This window comes from Protopterus annectens, chromosome 2.part0 (genome assembly GCF_019279795.1).
Source record: "Protopterus annectens isolate FY-2018-M chromosome 2.part0, PAN1.0, whole genome shotgun sequence".
Taxonomy (NCBI): Eukaryota; Metazoa; Chordata; order Ceratodontiformes; family Protopteridae; genus Protopterus; species Protopterus annectens.
In genome coordinates this window covers 1962564827-1962588914 of record NC_056728.1, presented here as the reverse complement: position 1 = coordinate 1962588914, position 24088 = coordinate 1962564827, and the positions used below count along the sequence as shown (strand labels likewise).

At 44.4% G+C, this 24088-nt stretch overlaps 1 protein-coding gene across 1 annotated transcript in view; it reads right to left on the bottom strand.

The window, feature by feature from the left end:
* The window catches only part of TUBE1 (tubulin epsilon 1), a 623636-nt gene that overhangs the window by 316626 nt on the left and 282922 nt on the right, over positions 1–24088 (bottom strand). Inside the window, exon 8 of the mRNA XM_044061905.1 lies at positions 13816–13988. Coding sequence (XP_043917840.1) covers positions 13816–13988 — 173 coding nt within the window. The remainder of the gene's footprint in view (positions 1–13815; positions 13989–24088) is intronic.

Sequence of the window (24088 nt, the reverse complement as noted above, 5' to 3'; positions counted from 1 at the left end):
ATGAAAGAAATACAGCTAGATATCCATCTAGACAATGTGACCCTAGATACCGGAGAACCCATTCGATCGGAAAATGAAACAAAAAGTTGGTCCGACTCCTGGATGTCTTTGTTCGGTGTAGATAGAAGCGTAACTGTCTATGTACATCCAACTGGTGAAATCTAAATTCTGCCTTGTTGGAAAAGTGGGGGAAGAAAACAGGCAGTTCAATAGATTGATTTAAGTTAGACACGGAAGCCACCTTAGGAAGGAACGAGGTGTTTGGTCTGAGAGCAACCCTGTCTTTATGGAAGATTAAATATAGGGGTTTGATAGAGAGGGCTTGGATTTCTGAAACTCTCCTCGCTGAAGTAATCGCTATTAAGAAGGTTGTTTTCCAAGTCAAGAATTTAAAATCGCAGGTAGCTGCAGGCTCAAAGGGTGGTGACGTAAGGGCTTGCAGGACAAAATTGAGGTCCCAGGGCATGACAGGTTCGGACACCGGTGGATGTAATAATAGAGTACCTTTCAGGAATGCCTTGCAGAGTCTATGAGCCATAATACTAGGCTCGTTCGCTACATGGAAGGTAGTGATCGCCGCCAGTTGAACTTTGATGGTGGCTGATGCGGATCCCTGATGGAAAAGCATAGACAGAAACTCCAGAACTGAAGCTATTGGAGCTGTGTAAGGATCAATGCCCCTGGTGTGTGCCCAAATAGAAAACCTTTTCCATTTACTGGAATAAATTTTTCTAGTGGATGGTTTATGAGAGGACGATAATATATAAACCACTTCCGGTGAAAAATTATGAAGTCTGACTAGCGATGGAAGTGGAGTAGCCAGGCTGTCAACCGGAGGGTCATCAGGGAGGGGTGGAACTGTCCCGACATGTGTGTCAGTAAATCTGGTTGAGGGTCCAGAGTCCAAGAAGAATAGCTGAAGGAAGGGGAACCAGACTTGGCGAGGCCAGTGTGGGGCAATCAGAATCATTCTGCTTCCCAAGGATTGCGCTTTCTGAATCATCTTTGAGAGCAAGGGAAACGGAGGGAAAGCATAAAGCAGACCGGAGGGCCAATCGTGAACCAGAGCATCCCTGGGTGGCTCCTTGTGGGGGGATCAGCGTGAAGTAGTTGCTGCATTTTGCATTGAGGGGGCTGGCAAAAAGGTCGCAGCAAGGTTGACCCCATCTGCTGAAGATTCGCTCTGCAACGAGGCGATTCAGGGACCACTCATAAGGCATCAGAATAGCTCTGCTTAGTCTGTCCGCAATGACGTTGGACTTCCCCGGAATGTGCGTTGCCACCAGAAACCGTTAGGAAGTTACTGCCCAATGCCACACTCGCATGGCCTCTCTGCACAGAGGTAAGACCTGGTTCCCCCTTGCTTGTTCAGATACCACACTACTGACATGTTGTCTAAGTGTATCGCAATCGTCCCTACAGGGAGAGCATCCTGAAGTGCCTGCAACGCAAGAAGCACCGGTCTCATCTCCAGGACATTTATATGCATATGTATCTCATGTTCTTGCCACGTGCCTTGGACTGTCCTGCCAAGATAATGCCCGCACCCCCACCCCATCTGGGAGGTGTCCGTAGTCACCGTGGCAACCGGGCTTGTTGGAACGAAGGGCTTTCCCCCTTCCAAATTGTTGGTGCACAGCCATCAACCAAGGTCCTGCTTGCATCTGTCCGTGAGTAGGATAGGATGAGTCAGTGGGAGTCTCTGGAACGACCATTGAACAAAGAGGCACCATTGGAGAATTCTCATGTGTAATCTCGCTAGGGGAACCAACATGATTGTTGCTGCCATGGTCCCTAGGAGCTGCAGAACCCATCTTGCCTTCACTTGTCTGAGAGGCATCAGCACGTGTACCTGTTGTTGCAGTGTCCTGATCCTGTCTTGCGGTAAAAATGCTCTCATTTGAATGGTGTCTAATTCCACTCCTATAAAGGTGACACGCTGTAAGGGCAATAAGGCAGATTTTTTCAAGTTTATTGTTATACCTAACTGGTGACATAGATTGATGGTAGCGTCCTTGGTTTGAACTAGTAGATGCCTGGTGGGAGCGGTCAAGAGCCAGTCGTCCAGATACGGAAACACCTGGAGTCCCTGACGTCTCAAGTGAGCCGTCACCACTGCCATACACTTGGTGAACACCCTGGAGGCTGTGGTGAGACTAAAGGGCAGGGCTCGAAATTGGAAATGACTAGCTCCCAGCCAGAAGCATAAGTGACTCCTGGATGCTCTGTCCATCTTAACATGGTAATAAGCATTCTTGAGGTCGATGGAGCACATCCAGACTTCCTCTCCCAACAATGGGAGAATCGATTGTAGCATGCCCATACGGAACTTGGACTTGTGTACATAATTGTTCAGTTGGCTGAGATCTAGAATGGGTCTCAGGTCCCCTGTTCTTTTTGGCACCAAAATGAATCTGGAGTAAGTCCCTAATCTGATTTGGTCTGAGGGGACGCGCTGAATGGCTCCTTTTCTTAGCAGCAGTGAAACCTCTAAGGCTGCCTGATCCCTTTGACTGGGTGGTACATCTGGGATTTTTCTGACTGGAGGGGGTTCTGAAGAGAATGGAATGAGATAACCTTCGGAAACCATCCTTAGTACCCAGCGGTCCTGGGTAATGCTTTCCCAGGCTTCCGGATATAATGAAATTCAACCCCTGACTGGCTCCGGATAAGCACAGTCGGGCACACCATCAGGAATGAGAGTATGGAGAGCCACGAAAGGATTCGCGGTCTCCCAAATTGCGGGGGCCCCCTCTGCCTCTGGGGCGACGTCTCCCTGAAAACCCCCACTTCCCTGCCTCTGGAGGGGGAGTCACCTTGTGCGGTAGGGAAAAACCTCTGATTTCTTGAACCACATCTCCCCCCCCTGCTGGGCCTTGGGATAAGGCCTAGAAGGAAGGGAAAAACTGACCCCTACGGCAGACAGGGTCTTTCCCTCTTGCTCGCACCTGGTGAGGGTGTCTTTCACTTTGGTCCCAAACAAGGAGGAACCATCAAAGGGGGCGTCACTGAAGGAAGACTTGAAGGCCTCTGCAAAGTGACACAGACGCAGCCAGGCTTGCCTTCTAAGGGCAAATCCTGAGCTTACTGCCCTACTCACTCCCTCGGCAGCATACGAAATGAGCCGCATTGAGGAGTTCACAATGGAGTTGAGGGTAGAGACCTGGGCATTAACCGTCTGAGATACCGCCTCTGGTACGTTACCCGCAAGAGTATCTCCTAACTTTTGAGAAGATCTCTCTGGAGCCGAGTTAAGTGAGACAAGTAGTTCAGTGATCGTAAGGTGAAGGTTGCTGACAAGAGGGTATGCTTCCCGTACTGATTCATGGTTCTAGACTCCTTATTAGGAGGATGGACGGACAAAGAAGACTCTGCTACTTCTTTCTGGGTGGCTGCCGCTGCCACCACCATGGCATTTACAGGGACTCCTTTTGACAGAAACTCCTTGCCTTGGGGGGGGCAGAAATGAACTTGTTGGGGCACCTAGGCACGGGCTACACAGAATCGGGGTTCTCCCACACCCTTCGACAAATGAGGTCAAGGAGCTCGAAGGGTGGAGTCACCCAGGAGGTGGAGGGTTGAGCACCGAAAGCCTTAAGGAATATTGACTCCTCCTCGGAGGGGGCTTTGGAGGGCTGTGGTGGGGGACAGAGCGATCGACCCGCCTGATGTAGCTGACGATCTGGCCAGCGCGGTCCGCATAGCCTCGAAGGCCGGCCCCCCGGAATCAGAGGAGTGACCAGTCTCCGAGACCATGACAGGGGTCTGAGTTCCCTGAGCCGATGCACCAAGAGGGAGGCTTGGAGCCGAAGTAAGGCCAGAGATGTCCACCTCAGGACCGACCGAAGAATCCCGAGGACGGAGCCGACTGGGTCGGAGCCGGTACCGATGAAGCCAAATGGGGCATCGGAGCCGGTCTGGAAACATCACGTGGCGTCGAACACTCCAGCTCTGAAGACACAGATGTGCTCGGAGGAATGATTGAATACAGAACCGGGACGGGCTCCAGAGCCGACTGGGTCGGAGCCAAAAATAACTTCGCCAAAACTGGTGACTGGAGGAGCTTCTGAACCACCCTATCCACATCCACATCCGAAAGGGTCCTGGAGGATTTGGAGGACAGGGATGGAGATTGCGATCTCCTTCCAGGAGAAGCTGGCTTGAGACTGGGCAATCGGCTCCTAGAGGGTTCCAGTACAATCGGAGCAGACGCTGGATCCGTTAATATCGAACCGTCCTGCGGCCCCGAGAGCAGTGGAGCCGAGGAGGTCGATGCAGTTCTAGATACTTTCTCCAGAGGCTCCGATGAAGATGATGGAGCCGAAGATCTCTTTCTAGACTTACCAGATTTAGATTTACTGCTAGAAGTCGAATCCAAAGCCTCTTCAAAGGAGGGTTTTAACAGTCCCCTTAAGATTAGCTTATTCTTTCTCTCTTGGAGAGCTCTTGGGCTAAACGCGTGGCAAAAAGTGCATGACTCCTGCAGATGGATGGCTCCTAAGCAGCAGACACAAAGGGAATGTCCATCGGTGATGGACATTTTATACCCACATTTTGAGCACTTTTTAAACCCAGAGGGTTTGCGCTCCTTGGTATCCTTAGACATATCAGCAATAGACAACGCACAACCAAGTCTTAACACAGGCGTCCACTCAAAAAGGCGGAAACGACCTTACAGGACCAAAACCAACAGTGATAAGCACAGCACAAAACTCAGCACACACCACAAGAGACAGTAACCACAAGGCAGGGGAGCCAAACCTCTAATCCAAGGGGTTTGGACCTAATCTGACATAAAGGGTACAGAAGGGAACTAGGCCCTCTAACTCAAACGGACCTAGCCAAGGGACAGGAAGAGGGAGCACAAACAATCACACTCCTAATAGATCACTAGAGGCAATACCAGACAAGGACTAGCCAAGACCTAACTGACACACAGGCACAGAGGAGAACTAGGCCCTCTAACTGAAACGGGCCTAGCCTGAGGAACAGTAAGAGGGATACCACAACAAAAACAAAATGCTATCCAGACAATGAACAATAGGCAAGTAGCTATGAAAATAGCTTTTTGTTATATATCAAACTTTTCTGACAAGAAAGAAGAAAGAGGGTACTTAGCCACAGCCAAGCGAGGCCACATCCGAGCTACACGAGCGGCAAACGAGATCTGGGGATATGGAGCAGTGCACCATGGGATACCTGCTTAGCCCAGCCAATGAAAGACTTCGAGCTAGTATAATCGGCCGTGTCGGAGCCGATATTCGGCTCCGAACCCACGGGTAAGAATGTAGGCGAGATAGGACTACATAACATTAACTGTTCACTCAAGTTTTTCTTTCTGTGGCTGGAAAAAGGACTATTCCATGATCAAGCTGAAAATGGTTTCCTGGGGAAAACAAGCAGGAAATGATGGTAAAAACAAAATGTCTTAAGTCACTTTTTTCACAGACAAAACACAGTAACAAGTACTTTAAAACACTTTACCAGCCCCAAAAAGTAAAACAAAATTTCTCCACAGAAAAAATGGTTTTCAGTTACTTTAAACAAATTTTTAAACTGCCAAGAAAAAAAGAGAGCTCCCATTTAAAAGTACAGTCCAGTCTTGTAGCAGTCTGTTAAAACACAAACTCCTAGCTTTAAAGTAACTTTCCCTGAAGAGGAAAGCATCATTAATACACTAAATTATTAAATGGAGGTCCTGTCCCCAAAATGAACTTATCTAGCCAGCAAAGGGACAGCACAAGATGACCACTGATCCTCAAACGTCTCAGAGGAGCATAACCTTCAGTGGCAGTACAGCTCTAAAGGGCTTGATGCCCAAACTTGTCTTTTAGTTAGCTCAGCTTGAACTGCCTGATACTTTGGGTTTATGGAAAGTGCCCTGAAGTTTTGGAAGCTGGCCAGCTGTTATTTTTATGCAGGCTACAACACATATAAGCTAAGGCTACTGCAGCAGTGATCAATATGATGAGCATTCTTATTGATTCCACATTAAATAATTTCCCTCTTTCTTCAAATTGTCTAGGTAGTTGAACCAAACAAAATCTTTCTATTCACAGGAGAATTTAATGTTTCAGATTTAATAACTTCAGAAAACTTCTGATTATGCACCCAAGCAAAACGCCTCATCACAATACAGTAACTGCTGCCCTTGAGTCATCACAATCCTATACTCTCTTAAAGGAATACTTAGTTACCTGTGAAAAAGAAGAGAATTCAGAGAAGACCTACCTACTGAAAATAAAACAGTAGCATAAATGTCCCAAATGTTATCAAAATAACCCAACATGTATTCAAATGTGCCATATACTTGAATTCTGAAAACTAAGGTTGGAGGATTAAATTCTCTTCCCACATCTTTCAAAGCTTTTCCATCCTTGTCTAAAGAAAAAAGATTAGCATTCACAAGATTTTTGTTAGCAGCTGGATTAGAAAAAGAAATAGCTGTGGGGTCTGACTTGGGATGAGAAAATAATATTAGTAAAACTGACAAACCTTATAAAGCTAGTCTGCCTTTTTTCAGGGATGAAAGTTGACTATCAAGCATGCTGCAAGAAAAATGAAAAACATTTTCCAAGGCTGGCATCAGAGATGGAATATGAGCTGGCAGTAGTACAGCCACTTGTAACATCTCATAATATTTTTTAAAGATGCAGGAACAACTAGTTCCCACCAAAATAAATTATTCCTTCTGGATGTGTTGCAGAAGGACAATTTCTCTAAGCGATATTCTGAGGAAACACTTTTCTCTAAATCAGAATCAGGGATTCAAGCAGATGCGCTATCCCACTCCTGTTCATCTAACAAGGAATCCGTAGAAACTTCGGAAAATTACATATTTCTTCCACAACATTCCAATCATACTTTACAGGTTTTAAAGCCTGCAATACACCTTACGCCAAATGGGGGAATAAAACTCTCCCCTATCAACAGAAAGACAATTTGAAGAAAATAAATATTTTACTTTTTGTTTCTTTTTTCAAGGGACATCCCTAGAAGGGGACTGGTTCAAGAATAACTTAAACCAGGGAACAGGTCTCTGCACCCTGCTAAAACTCCCATGCCCACTAAGGAAGCCTGAATAGCCACAGAGGATGTGGATAACCCCTGGTCCATAGTGGCTGAAGGGACTACACTACAGGGATCCAGAGAAAAAGGTGAATGGTCTAAGTAAAAGCAAATGGAGACTACAGAGTCACCCATCAGTGGCAGTGGCACTAACTGAACCCACTGTGTTTGCAAGGGCTCCTTAGAGAGTTCTGTCTTCTTTGCAGCAGAGGGAGCAGGTACCACGGAAACAGAAAGCTGATCCATGTCCAAGCCAAAAATGAAGCCTGAACCCCTGGTTAAAGCTACTGGAAGGAGATTGTAAATTGTCACTGAATTCTACACAAGTACCACATGTCCCCCTAAAAACACAAGCACCAATAAAAATCAGAAAACAGTACAGCAGCAGCACAGTTTTCGACAAATTAGTGTCCCAATTAAGAAGAGACCATCCCTGCTAAAAATAACTTGTCAAATGAAACATTTTAGCAAAATTGTATTTATTTTTATTATTTATTTGTTTTATTTAATATTTGTTGACTGGGATTGTCCGACTAAGCTGAAAAGCCCTTTTTCAGCTTGGGCCCGGGGAGAAAAGCTCCAACAAAAGGGTAAACACAATTAAATTGCCAGTATTTTTAAAGAGGTGTGGTACAGTTATTTATCAGAAAAGGAAAATGTGTGGATGGAATTCCCGAAAAAGGAATTATCTAACCAGAAATGGAAGACCAGAGCTGACCATAGATCCCCTGAAGCCAGGAGGACCACTTTCAAGGGTGACAGGAAAATACTGAAGTAATACTGAATACAGCAGCCTGGATGTGTGCACGTTTGTGTGGGTTAGGGGGGGTAATGAAAAGTTCTGGAAGACTACCTGACCATTATATCCTTGTTGGGATATAACCCATATAGCTAAGGCTACTGCAGCAGTGATTTATGATGAACAGCTCATGCTTATTTATATTGGAAGATCTATTGAAAAAGTACAGTTGTGTACACTTACCATTAATGTAGATGTTAGAGTGTATTCACTGTTGCAGTCATCATATTTGGGTTATCTGTTTGCAGTAGCCCTCAGTAGGCCTGATTAACAAAGTCTTGGGTCCTGTGTCAGTTGCCGTCTCATTTTCCATGACGTCAGGTAGTCAGGGTTATAAAGCATGCAGCCAACGTCATATCAGTTTTTCTTGTCCCAGATGTCAGGTGCCCCCATAATGTGAAGCAATTATATACAAGGTTACACCTCCAACAAAACACAAATACATCAGAAAGCTTTAAGCATAGTAAACAAGAACAGAAGTACAGACAATAGAGGGTAACCAGGACTGCAAAAGTGAATAGACTTGAACATCTACATTTATGTAAGTGTACACAACTGTACTATGTTCTTCGTGTTTCACTGTTGCAGTCATCACATTTGGGTAGATTCCCAAAGCTAAGGATGGGAGGAGGCAATTAGATAGCATTAGGACCAGCTATAAGGCCCTGCAGGGTTGCAGTGGCAAAGCCAGCTCTGGATTTAGAAAAAAAAGGCAAGTGGTAATGCTTGGCAAAGGTATGTACTGAAATCCAGGTAGAAGCTTCTAGGATGTCTCTGGTAGGCTCACCTCTGAGAAAGGCTGTAGAGGTAGATACAGCCCTGGTTGAATGTGGTCTTATCCTCTGTGGGGTAGGTTTTCCATGGTGCTTATAGCAGAAATGAATGCAATGGCCAATCCACTTCGAAATGGTTTGCTTTGAAATAAGCTTTTCCCTCTGCTCCTGCAGCAAAAGCAACCAGGAGCTGTTCAGATTTCCTTTGAGGTTTAGTCCTGTCCAAGTAAAATCTAAATCGTCTATGCACGTCCAAGGGGTGCAGTATTCGTTCCCCTTTGTTCTGTGGATTAGAAAAGAAAGTTGGCAAATGAATGGACTAATTAAGGGCCACACTGGATACCACCTTGGGCATGAAGGAGGGATTGGTCCTGAGGGACACCCTGTCTGCATGAAAGATGATGAAAGGCTCCACAGCCACGAGGGCCTGAAATTCAGACACCCTTCTTGCTGAAGTGATGGCTAAAAGGGAAGCTGTTTTTTAATACAAAGTTAAGGTCCCAAGCTGGAGTAAGGGCTCTCCTGAGTGGTCTTATGTTTTTTGGCCCCTCTGAGGAATTGCTTCAGCAGTGGATGAGAGAAGAGGGGTGGGTTCTGTATTGTAATGAGTTGAAATGGCTGAGGCATGAATTTTGATGGAGGCAAAAGAAAAGCCCTTTTGAAACATCTCAGTTAAGTATTCAAGAATCTGAGGTAAACTGGGCGCTGCTGTGCCCATCCCATGAGTCTGGCTCCAGGAACAGAATATTTTCCATTTATCAGCATAGGATTTTCTAGTAATAGGCCTCCTTGCCTCCAGAATGACATCCATCACTTGCTTACTGAGGGATGGGAATGGGGAGATCAAGTAATTAGCCAGGCTGCCAAGTTCAGGGTTTGAAGCTGTGGGGTTCAGAATCTGGCCCTCCTGCTGAGACAGTAGAGCAGGGGTCTGATGCAGGTGCCATGGTGCCAGCAGTGACACACTGCACAAGAGGGGGTACCAGTGTTGGTGTGGCCAGTCTGGTGCAATCAGTATTGTCCTTGGTTTGTCCTGTTTGATCTTTAGTAGTACCTTGGGGAGGAGAGGCAGAGGGGGAAAGGCATAAACTGATAGTTTTTCCAGGTGAAGGACATGGCATCCACTTTCCAAGCTTGTTTGTGGGGAGTCCTTGTGCAGAATTTGTCCAATTTATAATTCTGGGAGGAGGCAAACAGGTCTATCTCTGGGCTCCCCCATTTGTTTATCAACATGTTGAATATCTTTGGTTCCAGTCTCCACTCGTGTGCGTCTATGAGATTTCTGCTTAGGTCATCTGCCAGTGTATTTAGCTTTCCTGGCAGGAATTGAGCCTGTAGGTGCACTTGGTTGCTCAGGGGCTGTGTTCCACAGAGACATAGCTAGCCTGCAGTGAGGGTAAGAGTGGGTTCCCCCCTTCTTGTTTATGTACCACATAACAGTGGTGTTGTCCATCTTTACCAATAATTGTCCTGGAAGAATGTGGTCCTTGAAGGCTGTCAGAGCATACTGTAACAGCAAAAATTTATTTTTGATTGATATGCAGGTGCATTTGAGTTGGGTCCCATTTGCCCTGAGTGCACTGCCCTGCCAAGTGAGCCCCCCATGCATAGTCTGATGCATCCGTTGTTAGGGTTTGGGCGGCAGGGGGTAGAGTGAATGGCAGTCCCTTGTTGTGGTCGCAGGCCTCTGCCCACCAAAGGAACTCTATCCGTAGACAAGGTATGATAGGAATCATCGATTCTAGATCCTGAGAATGTTGACACCATAGGCTTTTTAGATACCATTGTAGTTTCCTCATATGCAGTCTAGCATATGGAATTAGAAGAATGCAGGAGGCCATGAACCCCAAGGCTTGCAGTATTTGCCTTGCAGATAGCAGGGTCTTTGAGGCCATAAGTTTGAAGTAAGCTGTCCAATGAACTTGTTTCTCTAGCGTGAGGGAAGCCTTCTGGGAAGTTGTGTTCAAGCTTGCTCCCAGGAATACAATTTGCTAGCAGGGTACCAGATGTGATTTATTTTCATTTATGGTGTACCCCAGGGAAGTTAGCACTTTTTGTATAAACGTCAGATGATTCAATAGTATGCCCTGGCTTTCTGTCTGAATTAGACAATCGTCCAGGTATGAGTATATTTGAATATTTCTTTGCCTGCAAAATGCAATGATTGGAGCTAGGCACTTTGTGAATACCCTGGGCGCAGTAGATAAGCCAAAGGGCGGTGCAGAGAACTGATAATGCATGAAGCCTGCTTTGAAGCGTAGGTATCTTCTGCAAGATTCCCTGATTGGGATGTGCAGGTAAGCTTCCTTTATATCCAGTGTTGCCAACCAGGCATCCTTGTCTAGCATAGGAAGCAACTGGTGAAAAGTTAGCATCTGGAATTCTGGGATCACCAAAGAAGTGTTTAGGATAGAGAGATCCAGGACAGGATGCCAGCAGTAGTCTTTTCTGGGCACTAGAAAAAGTCTGGAGTAGAAACCTTGCCCCCCCCTTTCCTCTTCTGGGACAGTCTGAATAGCCCTTATACTTGAGAGAGAACTTGCTTTTGAGCTTCTGCCCACTGATTTAGGGGTATAACTGGACAACCATTTGGGGTTATTAAAGTGTGGAACTGGATTCTGTATCCCTGGGAAAATATATTTAAAACCCATTTGTCCTGGGTAATGAGTTCCCAGTTTTTTGCCTGCAGAGCAATCTTTCCCCCTAAAGGAGCAGTCAGTTGAGAAGGGCTTGGAAGTTTTAAGGTTAACTCATTGAGACAGTTTACCATGGAGGGGGGGGGTCTTACTACTCCCTGCTTTGGAAGTGGGAGCCCCCCACTGCTTTAGTCCTGTGCGTACCTTGGGACTGAAGTCTGAGTGTTCTGCTGAGTCTGGGTTTAGACTGAGAAGGTCTGGAAGAGGCAGGAAAGGACCAATGCTTAGAGGTACAATGCCTACTAAAATCTTGGAGGCTGTACTTGCAGGGAATCTTTAACAGTTTGCATGGATTTAGCCTTTTCCTCCATCTTTTTAAGTACTACTTCTGCTTTGCTGCCAAACAGGCGGTCCTAAACAGGCGGTCCTGGTTTAAGTGAGCATCCAACAATTTAGCTTGAACATGATCTGGCAAAGATTGCTCCTTAAGCAAAGCATGCCTTCTAAGTACAGACCCAGTAACAGCAGCCCTGCAAGATGCCTCTAGTGAATCAAAACCACATTGCAAAGTATGCTTTCCAACTTGTTCAGCAGAATGCATTAAATACTGTAAATCCTTATTTTCAGCACAATCAGGAATCAACATCATTTTCTGTTTAAGCAATCTAATAATATGCTGCTGATACTTTTAACATATGAAACTGGCAATTTAAGGGCCTAATGGCCAAGGTTGCCAAAGTGTATCCCTTCTTAGCCATCTATCCAGCGCCCTGGAATCTCTATCAGAGGGGGTATGATTTTTGGCAGTAGTAGCCTTTATGCCCTTGGGTCCCTGTGAAATGGTCGCAAGATCCACAGTAGGATTTTTAAAAAAGGAACTTGTGAGAGTCAGGAACCCTGTAATATCTATCTGGTTTTCTGGGAGCAGGAGGTAAGGAGTCAGAGGCCAAGCTAGACTCCAATGAAGGCATCAACAACAATGTCCAGTACAGGGGGGATAGCTAAAGGCCTGTGTTGGGGCAGGGGTAAGTAATCCCTAAGCCTCTTTTTAGAATCAGAGTAATCCTGGCTTTCCAAGTGGAAATGCTCCCTAAGAGTATGCAAGATTTCAACAAAAGAGAAATCCTCTGGAGGGGAAGCAGAGGGAATTGAGTCCTCTGCATCAGAATCCTCATAGGCAGACAAGGGTAAATCCTGGTCATCAGAAGAAACAGAAATTTTAGAATCCTGATCAGAAGAATCATAACCAAATTCAGTCCTAAGTCTCTCAGAGGGGAAAGGTGGACTTCCCCTGATTAAAGTAATAAGGTCTTCCGCCATTCTTATCATTAGTTTTTTAGGCATAGAGGCCTGACCATGCGGTCTGGGCATCGGTTTTCTAGGCATGGATCGAGTTTTAGGCCTTGAAGAAGAAGATGGCGACGGTTTAATATGCAAGTCAGTAGGCCTGAATACACCCCCAGAAGCCGGTGCCTGCACAGTGGCTCTGGACCCATCCAAGGTAGAGACATCTGCAGGTTCCACAGCTGAAGCATCTAGCGGCATACTGGACTCCGAATGGGTCTAAATAGAGGCCTGCGAATCTGAAGTAGCGGGTATCAGGGGCTGTGAAAGCGCCTCACTGAGTACCGGCGAACTGGCGGCCTGTCTCTGTCTTTATCTTTGCGTTTTTCGGAATGTCGGCAGTCAGGAAGTAAAAATGGACTGACGATGAATAGATTGTGGTTTAAATAAGGCACAAAACCGACAGCGAGGTACGTCGTGGTCAGGGCCTAGGCAAGGAATACAGTACGAATTAAAATCTTTATGAGGTATTTGCTTTCCACAAGAAATACAATTATTGACTTTTACTGACATCAGTTTAGAGCAAGAAAAGGTTTCCCCAATGGGGTACTTAGTTTTAGTTGAAGACTTCGGTTCTGAAACTCGAAAACGAAAATTTGAGGAGTCAACCGACCGGCACTTGCGAACTGCTTCTGCTTCAGGCACCGCACAGCAAGAAAGACTGGTAAAATGGCATCGGCTGCATGCTTTATACCCCTGACTACCTGACGTCATGGAAGATGAGACAGCAACCGACACAGGAGCCAAGACTTTGTTAATCAGGCCGACTGAGGGCTACTGCAAGCAGATAACCCAAATGTGATGACTGCAACAGTGAAACACGAAGAACATCTTTATTCATCTGCAGACTGCATACTACAGAAGATCAGAGTGAAGCAATATGGCTTTTGCACATAACTGGAAGCCAACATAAAAATGCACACAGAATCCTTCATTGTGAAGGATAGTGAAGTGCTGGTAAAATGCATTTATATCAGGCTGACTTAATCCAGGTAGCAAATGGGCAAGCTCAAGCTGATAACACCTCACACTACAACTCACACTGTACTTCAACCCCTCCACCCCCACTCCTATTAATATCCAACACCCTTGCTCTCGTTCTGTTATAGATGCAGTTTTTCTCCGCTGTGGGAGTCATCCTTACAAGTGCTAATTACATAAATGCAGCAGTTCTACTTACAGCCTAGTAACTTACCTTGTCAAATTCAGCAGCAAGTTGGCAACAATGTTGTTCATGGCATCAAATGGCTTCTCCTGTGTTTTGATTCCACCATGGCCTGAAGTGACAGTGCTGCTTAGTTTCATACTGGCCCCTAACTTTCCAGAACTGGCCATCTGGTTAATTTTGTTGACTATGTCCACTAAAGCCTAAAGAGAAGAGTGGGGGTGTACAAAACAAAATGGCCAAAATAAGATTGTGCAAGCAGCATAACAATTAACAAACTGACTGCATTTTTTCAAGCCAGCTCCTGCTAATTTTCATATGATGTTCCTTTGTTCAGTTTTGCTTAGTTAAAAAGAAATGAAAATGGTGCATATCTGGGCAGTTTACTACAAAATGTATTTTATAACTTTTCGTTAAATGCTGACAAACTCCAACACTATAAATGAAACTCTACTATGATAAAGAAATAAACAAGAATAGCATGCTGTAACTCTAGCCTTAATTCTGCTACTATAAAATAAGTTTTTCATAAATGTGAGGTCAATTAACACTTGTGTCAGTAAAGTACAGTTGTGTAAGCAAACTTACCACAACAGCAAATGTCTGAATGATCACTGCTGCAATAGTGTAAGCTATTTGGGTTATATCCTACTAAGGGTGTAACATCTGGCGAGCTTCCAAAGCTCTAAGGCACTTTATACAAGCCCACAGTCAGATGGTCAATTTTTCCACTTTGGATTTCTAAATCCAGTAGTTAGCAAGGATCAGGATTTTGCAGCAGTGCAATAACAGCATGGCTGCAAGTTACCAATGGTAACATATCAAGTGGCTCTCAGAACACAGCATGAATTAAAATACAGGTACAGACCTTAAAAGCCCTAAAAAATCACAATTTCTACAAACATTAAAAATTTCTTTAGAATAATATATTAAAACATTTGAAATTTGCATCTAAACATATCTTGGCATCACTATATATATACATAAAGGAATACCAAAGAACAAATTAAAGAGTCAAGACCAAAAGATAAAAAAAACAGCTAAGTGTCAGTGGCTCAACAGGCTGCATGAATTACCCTGATAAGAAATATCTTGCTTTAACCTTGAGGAAAATTTTCAGTGACTTATATGGTTAAAATGATGAGAAACTGAGAAGAACTACATTTTTCCTATAAAAAAGGTCTATTTGAGGAAGTAAAGATATGCTAGGTTTCTCAAAAATAAAGCTGAATGAGAGGTAACTACAGTAATACTTGTAATATTCAGAGTCGACTATCCATTTCCATCTGTGATCAAGCCTGAGTTTTTTTGCATTCAAATATTGCTGTGTATGCGCCAACTCCAGTTTTGCTCTAGAATTATACCAGCATTGGGGGATGTTAGCCTTCCAAAGAATAAGAAATGTCAAATGCAACCTTTGGTCCCTTTGGAAAGAAACCCTTAGTGAAACATGCGGTAAACATAGAAACTATACCAGGCAAGCATGCAATCAAAGGGACCATGGGATGTCTATCGGAAGACAGACACAAAATGTTTTTGCCATCCTTTACAAGCAATAGTTCTGACATCTAAAATTAAGCAAGGCCATACACGATGACCCAGGTACAAAACTGTGTCCCCATCCAATCATCAAGATGCTTGACCTGTAGTGGAAACTTATTCCGTAGACTGGGAATACACTGAGGTAGGAACCCATCCTTCCAGCGAGTCTTGTTTATTTGTTGGTGCAAATTTAGGGCCCAGGTACAGATGTTTTCAGAGCCACTGCTTTTGCATAGAAATAACAGGTCAAATAGGATTGATTGTTGGTGTTTCATGGCCTGAAAAGTGATTAACCTGTCACCTTGGAACAGCTTGTAGGCTACTGAGTACAAGGAGAGTTGTGCTAATCTATCAGGATAATTGAAGGATTTAATGCCTTTATTTTTTTATTTTTTGTTGAAAATTACTGGGGCCTTTCCAGTTGAGCAATATGCTTGCAATTGCACATACCAAAGGGGCACTGTATTCACTGATGGATGTGCTAACTTATTTGGATCTTGAAGATATTTCCTTGGAAATTAAATGGGCCAGGTAGAAGGTTTTCCTGACTATGGTGGATTCATGATGATTAAATGAAAGAGGGAGAACTGTCCACATAAGTACCCAGGTCTCTTATGACTGTGTTTGTTTGATGAGGTGCATCACTTAAAATGGATGAGGTGGGGGGTAGGCTTTTCTTGCTGAACAAGACTATGTTGCAGTTTTTTTTTTCAATTAGTATGAGATCATGTTCAGTACTCTAGGTATGTGTATATTCCAGTCCTGGTTTAGTAATAGTGAATGAGTGAATAACGGCGCTCAGCTAACAGTCATCAGCAAAGCTAGTCAGTCACACTTCAGAGATATCAGCTTAGATGTTAGCAAATTAAATACCAAACAGGAGAGGGTCTAGCACTCATCTCTGCTGTATCCCTCTAGTTGCAATTCTTTGTTAAGGGATGACACAAGCAACTTTCACTACTTAGGATCTAGATAGCCAACTTGCAATTTAATGAATAATGTAGGGGTTTTACAATTGGTCTAATTTTTTAATAATATCAGCATGGGGAATAGTGTCAAACACCTTATCCAGGTCAAGATGAGCAGTATGCACAGAGTGTCCACTATCAGCAGCCTCTGCAACTTTTCAAACAAGTTTACTTGGATCAGAAGATAGGAAGCAAACTTTGCAAAGCCAAACCAAGTGGATTCTAGATCAGTTAAGTTGTCTCTGCTATAATACATTCCATGGCTTTGCAGACAAGTCTGGTGAGGCTGACAAGTCTATAATTATCTGGATTTATAGAGGTGCTACAAGGGGAGATCAGCTGGCATAACAATAAAGGTCTTCACCTCTCAAGCACAAGGTTTGACACTGAACTCCAGCCAATGACTGTTTGGAGTTGGCATGTTCTTCCTCTGTCTCTGTAGGGTTCCTCCCACCTCCAAACAACATGCCGCATATTTCCATCTCAAACTAACCCAAGAATGGAGCTGTGGGCTGCAGCACGGACTCCAGATGGTGCCATACAGGGGGAAGAGTTGTATAGACTAACCTTTTTGGGCATCTGCTCTGGTCCACAGTATCCTCTAGACAGGAGAACATGCATCACAGACAGGGCTTGACACTCACTGGTGTAAAAACACGGCTCTAGGTTATTTGGTTGTGTTCACTAATGTTGCCAAATGGGCATAGGTAGTTGTCAGTGATAAGCAGGTTGAGGACCCATTCTACTCTGATCTATGCCATCGACCCATGCTAATGGTGGGAGGGAGTTGCATAACCCTACTGGCCAGTGTGTGCCTGCCATAAAGCCCAACAGTCCTGGGTCAATAAGCAACTGACCAGCCAGTGTCCAGCTGCCCATCTTGGGTTACCTGGGATAGCTTTGTTGAGCAAAAGCTAGATATAAAACCAATTATCTGACAAACATGAACTAAAAATTAATACACTCAATGCAGTTTCATGGACAGGAAGGAGCTTAGAGGTGGATGAAAGGAGAAGGCAGGATATCCTATATATGCAGGAGACAAGATGGAAAGGCAGTGCAGCAAAGCCACTTGGCTTGGGATCCACAGTCTACTACACATGAGGATTACAGGCTAGAAATTGTGTGGGAATTATGGTGAGGGTGAAGCTTCAAAAGATGGTGAGGGATGTCATCAGAATTAGTGACAGACTCATGGCAGACTCCAGCCTAGTGACAGGACAGTATTCAGTCAGGCAACAGGAATTGGTCTTGATAATGGGTATCTTGAATGCAGATATCAGGATAAACAGAGCAGGATACAAGGACTGCCTGGGTCTGCATGGGTGGGGCAACAAGAATAAAGGAGGATAGGTCATTACAGACTTCTGTCTGGCAAATGACTTGACAGTAGCCAACCCGTGATTCAGAAAGAGACAGTCACAAGAAGATATACAAGAATGGCCAACATGCTACTCAGGTAAATTTCCTCCTAATAAGGAAAAGGACACTGGAGTAGAATCAGCAATTGCAAAGTCATCCCCAGTGAAACACTCAGCCCATAGCATAAACCACTGGTTGTTACAATCAGCTGCAAGCAGTGGTCAGAGAAGACTCTAAGATCAACAAAGAACAGGCTATAGATCTGGAAGTTGACTGGAGAGAAAGCACAACAGTTCAAGGAATTCTCAGGGCTCGAACACCTTAAGAAGAAGAGGAAATAGGTGAAGTTGAAGAATGGCAGCACCTCAAAACAGCATGTGTGAGGACTACAGAACAGATACATGGCCGGCCCAAGTATGGAAATAAGGCACATAAGAAAAGTTGGTGGTGGAATGTAGAATTCCAGGAAGTCATCAAAAGAAAGAAGGCATGCAGGAAAAACTGGGAGTTAGAAAAGATGGACCAAGCTAGAAATACGAGCTGCCTAACAAAGAAACTAAGAAAGGAACTGCAACACCAAAGAACAAGGCATCAGAAGCACTCTACCAACTTCTGGAAAGTGACTCAGTAGATGGCACAAAGAAACCATATCAGGTCGCAAGGCAAAGACAGAGCAATAAAAAATATAGTAAGTCACCCTTCATAAGGGATGCCAGTAACAACTTGCTCACCAGCCCGCAGGAAATCAACGGTAGATGGAAGGAGTCCTTCCAGCAGTCTCTGAATGAAAAAAATTCCACAGAAGCTGTATTGCTTCAGACACAGCCTATGAAGAAGGAAGAGGAGGAGCCCACCCAAGAAGAAGTAAAACAGCACCAAGGAAAAGGAAGTCATGAAAAGCAGCAGGCTCAGATAAGGTTACAGCAGATATGATCATGATGATGGGTGAGATACTAGAGAAATGGATCCTAAGGATACTCCTAGCAGTACGTAGAGAAAGGCATATCCCTATTGACTGGCGAATAATTATGCTAGAGCCAGTGTGCAAGAACAAAAGAGACATTCACAACTATGAGCAATACAGCGGTATGAAATTCCTATCAAGCTGCATGAAAGTTTTGAGAGGGTCACAAACAAATACGCAGAGTGGTAGAAAGTAAATGGGAGACGTGCAGTTCGAACTTACATCAGGATGCAGCACAACTGACCCAAATTTTGCAGTAAGACAGATACTTGAGAAAAAGCTAGAAATAAGGAAAAAAATCCAACTGGACGCTCTTAGAAAGTATATGATAAGGTCCCAAGAAAACTGATTTGGGCAGTTCTGCAGTGGTTCAAAGTCCCAGAAACATTGGTAGATTTAGTGCAAGTTACATACAAGGACCCAATAACTCAATTAGGAATAGTATTTGGTCTTACAGAGGGGTTTCCCAGTTTCAGTGGGTGTGCATCAGGGTTGAGCTCTGAGTCCACTATTGTTCATACTGGTGATGGACTACATTAGCAAACAGGTCGAAGGGGACAGATCAACAAACTTTCTGTATGCAGATTATGTGTCATTACAGGCAGACTCTGAGCAAGAACATTAACAAAGGACAGGGGGAAAGGAATGCAAAACTGAAGGCACATGGGATGAAACTGAGTACATATATGACAGTTGTAATGGCAGCAAATGTGTGGAAATCAGAAGAAACTGAGAAACGAGATAGAAGGAAAAATGTTGGAACAAGTTAACAGCTTCAGTTATCTGGGAGGGTGGTTGGGGAGAAGGGAGTCAAATGAGGCGGTCAAAGAGACGAGCAGAGGGGCTGCAGCTATCTGGCACAGTGTGCCAGGTGTAGTATGTGACAGAAGAATGACAAAGAAGATGTACTAAGCAGTGGTATGACCTGTACTACTGTATGGTACAGAAACCTTGGCAGTAAAGGCATAGCAATTAAGGAAGCTAGAGGTGATGAATGAAGTGCTGGATGGGTGATAGAATGCACACTGTAAGACAGAAAGAAATGAGGAAATAGTAGAAGCCAATGTAGCTCCAATTGCAGAAAAGGTCAAAGTGAACATATTACAGTGGTTTAGACATGTGCAGAAAAGCAGAAGACAATCTATTGAAGATGATTTGGGAGAGAGGAAGAAGGCAAGTAGTAACAAAGGTGTCCAGCAAAGAGGTGGATGGATTGCATGAGAGAAGACTTGCATGAATGTTAATGAAGGTAGGAAGAATGGCACTGAATAGGGAGAGATAGCGACAGTTGGCATGGCACCCCAACCCCATGTAGAAAATGGGGAAAAGGGGTTGTTGATTATGTAGAGGGGCTGCTTTGGGTAGAGGAATCACAGTCGCTGTTAAATAGGCTTCAGGCAAAAACCTGATCGAAAAGTACAGTTGTGTACACTTACCATAAATGTAGATGTTTGAGAGTATTCACTGTTGCAGTCATTACATTTGGGTAATCCTGCTGGCAGGTTGCCCTCAACTGGCCTGAATTCCAAAGTCCTGGGTCCTGCGTCGGCCGCTGTGGCCCCTTCCCTGACGTCAGGGGTATAAAAGAAGCAGCCAACACCATTTTCTTCAGTTTTTCTTGCCCCAGATGTCAGGTGCCCCCTAAAAGGGTAACCAAACTTTATACAAGTCAATAAATGTACCAATATAAATTTTACCTTCATCTATAAGCAAATACACCACATAGGTTGTATAAATCAGAGAAGGAAAGATAAGATCCATAGAAAAAAGGGGGATGGTGGGTAACCTGGATGGTGGGTGGGTAACCTGGACTGCAACAGTGAACACACTCGAACATCTACATTTATTTTAAGTGTACACAACTGTACTATGTTCTTCGTGTTTCACTGTTGCAGTCATTACATTTGGGTAGAGACCCAAAGCTGTGGTTGGGAGGCTGGAGCTAGACAGCATTAGGAGTGGCTATGAGGCCCTGCAGAACTGCAGTGGCAAAGCCTGCCCTGAATTTCGAGTAGAGTGGCAGATGATAATGCTTTGTAAAGGTGTGCACTGAACTCCAAGTAGCCGCCTCTAAAATGTCTCTGGTTGGTACTCCCCTGAGAAAGACTGCTGAAGTGGCTGTAGCTCTGGTGGAATGTGGCCTAATGCCCTTATGCACTGGCTTGCCATGGTGTAAACAGCATAAACGAATGCAGTGGCCTATCCACTTAGAAACAAGTCTGCTTTGAGATCGCCTTTCCTTGTGATCCTGCAGCATATGCCACTAGTAATTGCTCTGTCTTCCTGAAAGCTTTGGTTCTGTCCAAGTAGAATCTAAGCTGTCTGTGTACGTCCAAAGAGTGCAGAATTCTTTCCCCCTTGTTCTGTGGATTTGGATAAAAAGTTGGCAGATGAATAGTTTTGGTTAAGAGCCACACTGGACACCACTTTAGGCATAAATGTTGGGTTTGTTCTCAGAGAGACCCTGTCTGGATAGAAAATGATAAAAGGTTCCACAACCATGAGTGCCTGTAGCTCTGAAACTCATCTTGCAGAGGTAATTGCTAGGAGCAGAGCGGTTTTCCAAGATAAAAACTTTATATCAACAGTAGCAGCTGGCTCAAAAGGAGGCAGGGTGAGCTTTTCCAAGACATAGTTGAGGTCCCATGCAGGTATTAGTGATCTCCTTGGAGGCCTTAAATTTTTGGTTCCTCTGAGGTACTGCTTTATTAAAGGATGAGAAAAAATTGGTGGCTCTGAATTGTAATGAGCCGAAATGGCAGAGGCATGGATTTTAACTGATGAAAAGGATAGGCCTTTGTCCAGCATCTCAGTTAAGTATTGCAAAGTCTGAGGGATATTTGGTACAATTGTATCAGTTCCTTGTGCCTGGTTCCAAGCACAGAATCTCTTCCATTTTCCAGCATAAGACTTTCTAGTACTAGGCCTTCTGGCTTCCAGAATGACATCCATCACAGCTTTGCCGAGAGGTGTTTTTTGTATGACTACATTATCCACCATGCTGCCAGGTTTAATGTCCTGAGTTGGCTGTGCAGGATCTGATTGTTTTGCTGGGACAGTAGGCGAGGTAATTGAGGTAAGGTGCAAGCTGGGCATAGAGACAAGTTCCTTAGGATTGGATACCAGTACTGGTGAGGCCAGTCTGGGGCAATCAGTATCATCTTTGGTTTCTCCTGTCTGACCTTTAGGAGTACCTTGGGGAGGAGAGGCATATACTGATAGGGCGTCCACTTTCCATGCTTGCCTGTGATAAGTCCTTGTGCAGAATCTTTTTAGTTGGTAGTTGTGAGGGGAGGCAAAAAGATCTATGTCCGGGCATCCCCATTTTCTTGTTATCATGAAGACTTGTGGATCCAGCTGCCACTCGTGGGGATCCACGAGGTTTCTGCTTAGTCTGCCAGAGTATTTTCCTTTCCTGGCAGGAATTGTGCCTGCAAATGTACTTGGTAAGTCAAAGCTGTGTCCCACAGTGTCATGGCTAGTCTGCAAAGGGGGTAAGAAAGTGTGTCCCCCTGCTTGTTTATATACCACACGACCGTGGTGTTGTCTGTCTTTATCAGTAGTTGTCCCGGATGAAGTAGGTCCTTGAAAGCTGTCAGGGCATTTTGAACAGCTAGAATCTCTTTTTGATTGATATGTAGATGTATTTGGTTTGAGGTCCATGTGCCCTGAATGCATCTTCCTGCTATGTGGGCCCCCCAGGCATAATCTGATGCATCCATTGTTAGTGTCTGCCTGGCTGGGGGTAATGTGAATGGCTGCCCCTTGTTCTGGTGACCAGTCTTTGCCCACCATCGAAACTCCTGTTACAGGCAGGGAATGAGAGTAATCATTGTTTCCAGGCTGTGGCAATGTTGAGTTCAAACACTTTTTAGGTACCATTGAAGTTTCCTCATATGCAGTCTTACATATGGAATTAGTAGGATGCAGGATGCCATGAAGCCCAAAGCCTGCAGAATTTTTCTTGCAGATAACTGTGTCTGTTGCCAACATTGTGAAATAGGTAGTCAGTTGCCTTTGTTTGTCTGGCGTGAGATAAACCATCTGGGCAGTTGTATTCAAGATTGCACCCAGGAATGTTATCTCTTGAGAGGGTACTAGTTTTGATTTATTTTTGTTGACTGTGTACCCTAGGCATGTTAGAAGTCTTTTTACAAATGCCAAATGTTGAAGAAGAATGTCCTTGTTCTCTGCTTGAATTAGACAGTCATCCAAGTAAGGATATATTAGTATTCCTCTGTCTGCAGAATGCAATTACTGGTGCCAGTCATTTTGTAAAGATCCTGGGCGCAGTAGATAAGCCAAAGGGCAGTGCAGAGAACTGGCAATGCACTGAACCCGCCTTGAATCGGAGGTATCTTCTGCACGATTGTCTGGAACATGCAGGTATGCCTCTTTTAGGTCTAAAGTCACAAGCCAAGCATTCTTGCCCAGCATGGGCAGAAGCTGCTACAAAGTCAACATTTTGAATTTTGGAATATCCAGGAATGTGTTCAGAATAGATAGGTCCAGTATCGGCCTCCGGGCCTTGTCCTTTCTGGGTACAGTCTTGAGTAAAATCCTTGTCCCCACTCTGGTTCTGGTACTTGCTGAATGACCCCCATGTCCATGAGGGATGAAACTTGTTTTTGTGCCTCTGCCCATTGATTTTTTGGCAGATCTGGCCAGCCGTTTGCCTTTGGCAGAGTATGGAAATGGAATTTGTAGCCTTGTGAGACTATAGCTAGAACCCATTTGTCCTGGGTTATAATGTGCCAATTTTGAGCAAAAAGTGCTAATTTTCCCCACAAGGGTGCTGCCAGAAGATAAGTGCTTGGTGCAGGCAGGGGAAAGTCATTGGGACTGCTTTCTGTATGTTTGTGCTTTATCTTCTCCAGCTTTGGAGGTAGAAGCACCCCGTTGATTTGACCTACAAGAATCTTGCGCCTGGGATCTGCCCCTTTGAGGTCTGTGACACAGGAAAGGACCAATTTTTTTGTAGGCCAGAGTCTACTAAACCTAGGTGGCTGTACTTGTAAAAAATCTTTAACAGTTTGCATAGATTTAGCTTTATCTTCCATTTTCTTTAACACCTCTTCTGCCTTAGCACCAAACAAAGTATCATGCTGTAAAGATGCATCTAGTAACTTAACTTTGACATGATCAGGCAGATTTTGTTCCTTTAATCAAGCATGCCTCCTAATTACAGAACCCGTAACTGCGGCCCTGCAGGAGGCCTCAAAAGAATCAAAACCACATTGCAAAGTATGCTTTCCACCTTGTTCAACTGCATGCAATAAATCCTGCATTTCCTTGTTTTCAGCACATTTAGAATTTAACCATCATTTTCTGTTTAAGCAATCCCATGAGATGTTGCTGATACTTAAGAATATAAAACTGACAGTTTAAGGCCCTTATAGCCATAGTTGCAGATTTGTAAACCTTTTTTTCCCCATCTATCCAGAGCCCTTGAATCTCTGTTAGAGGG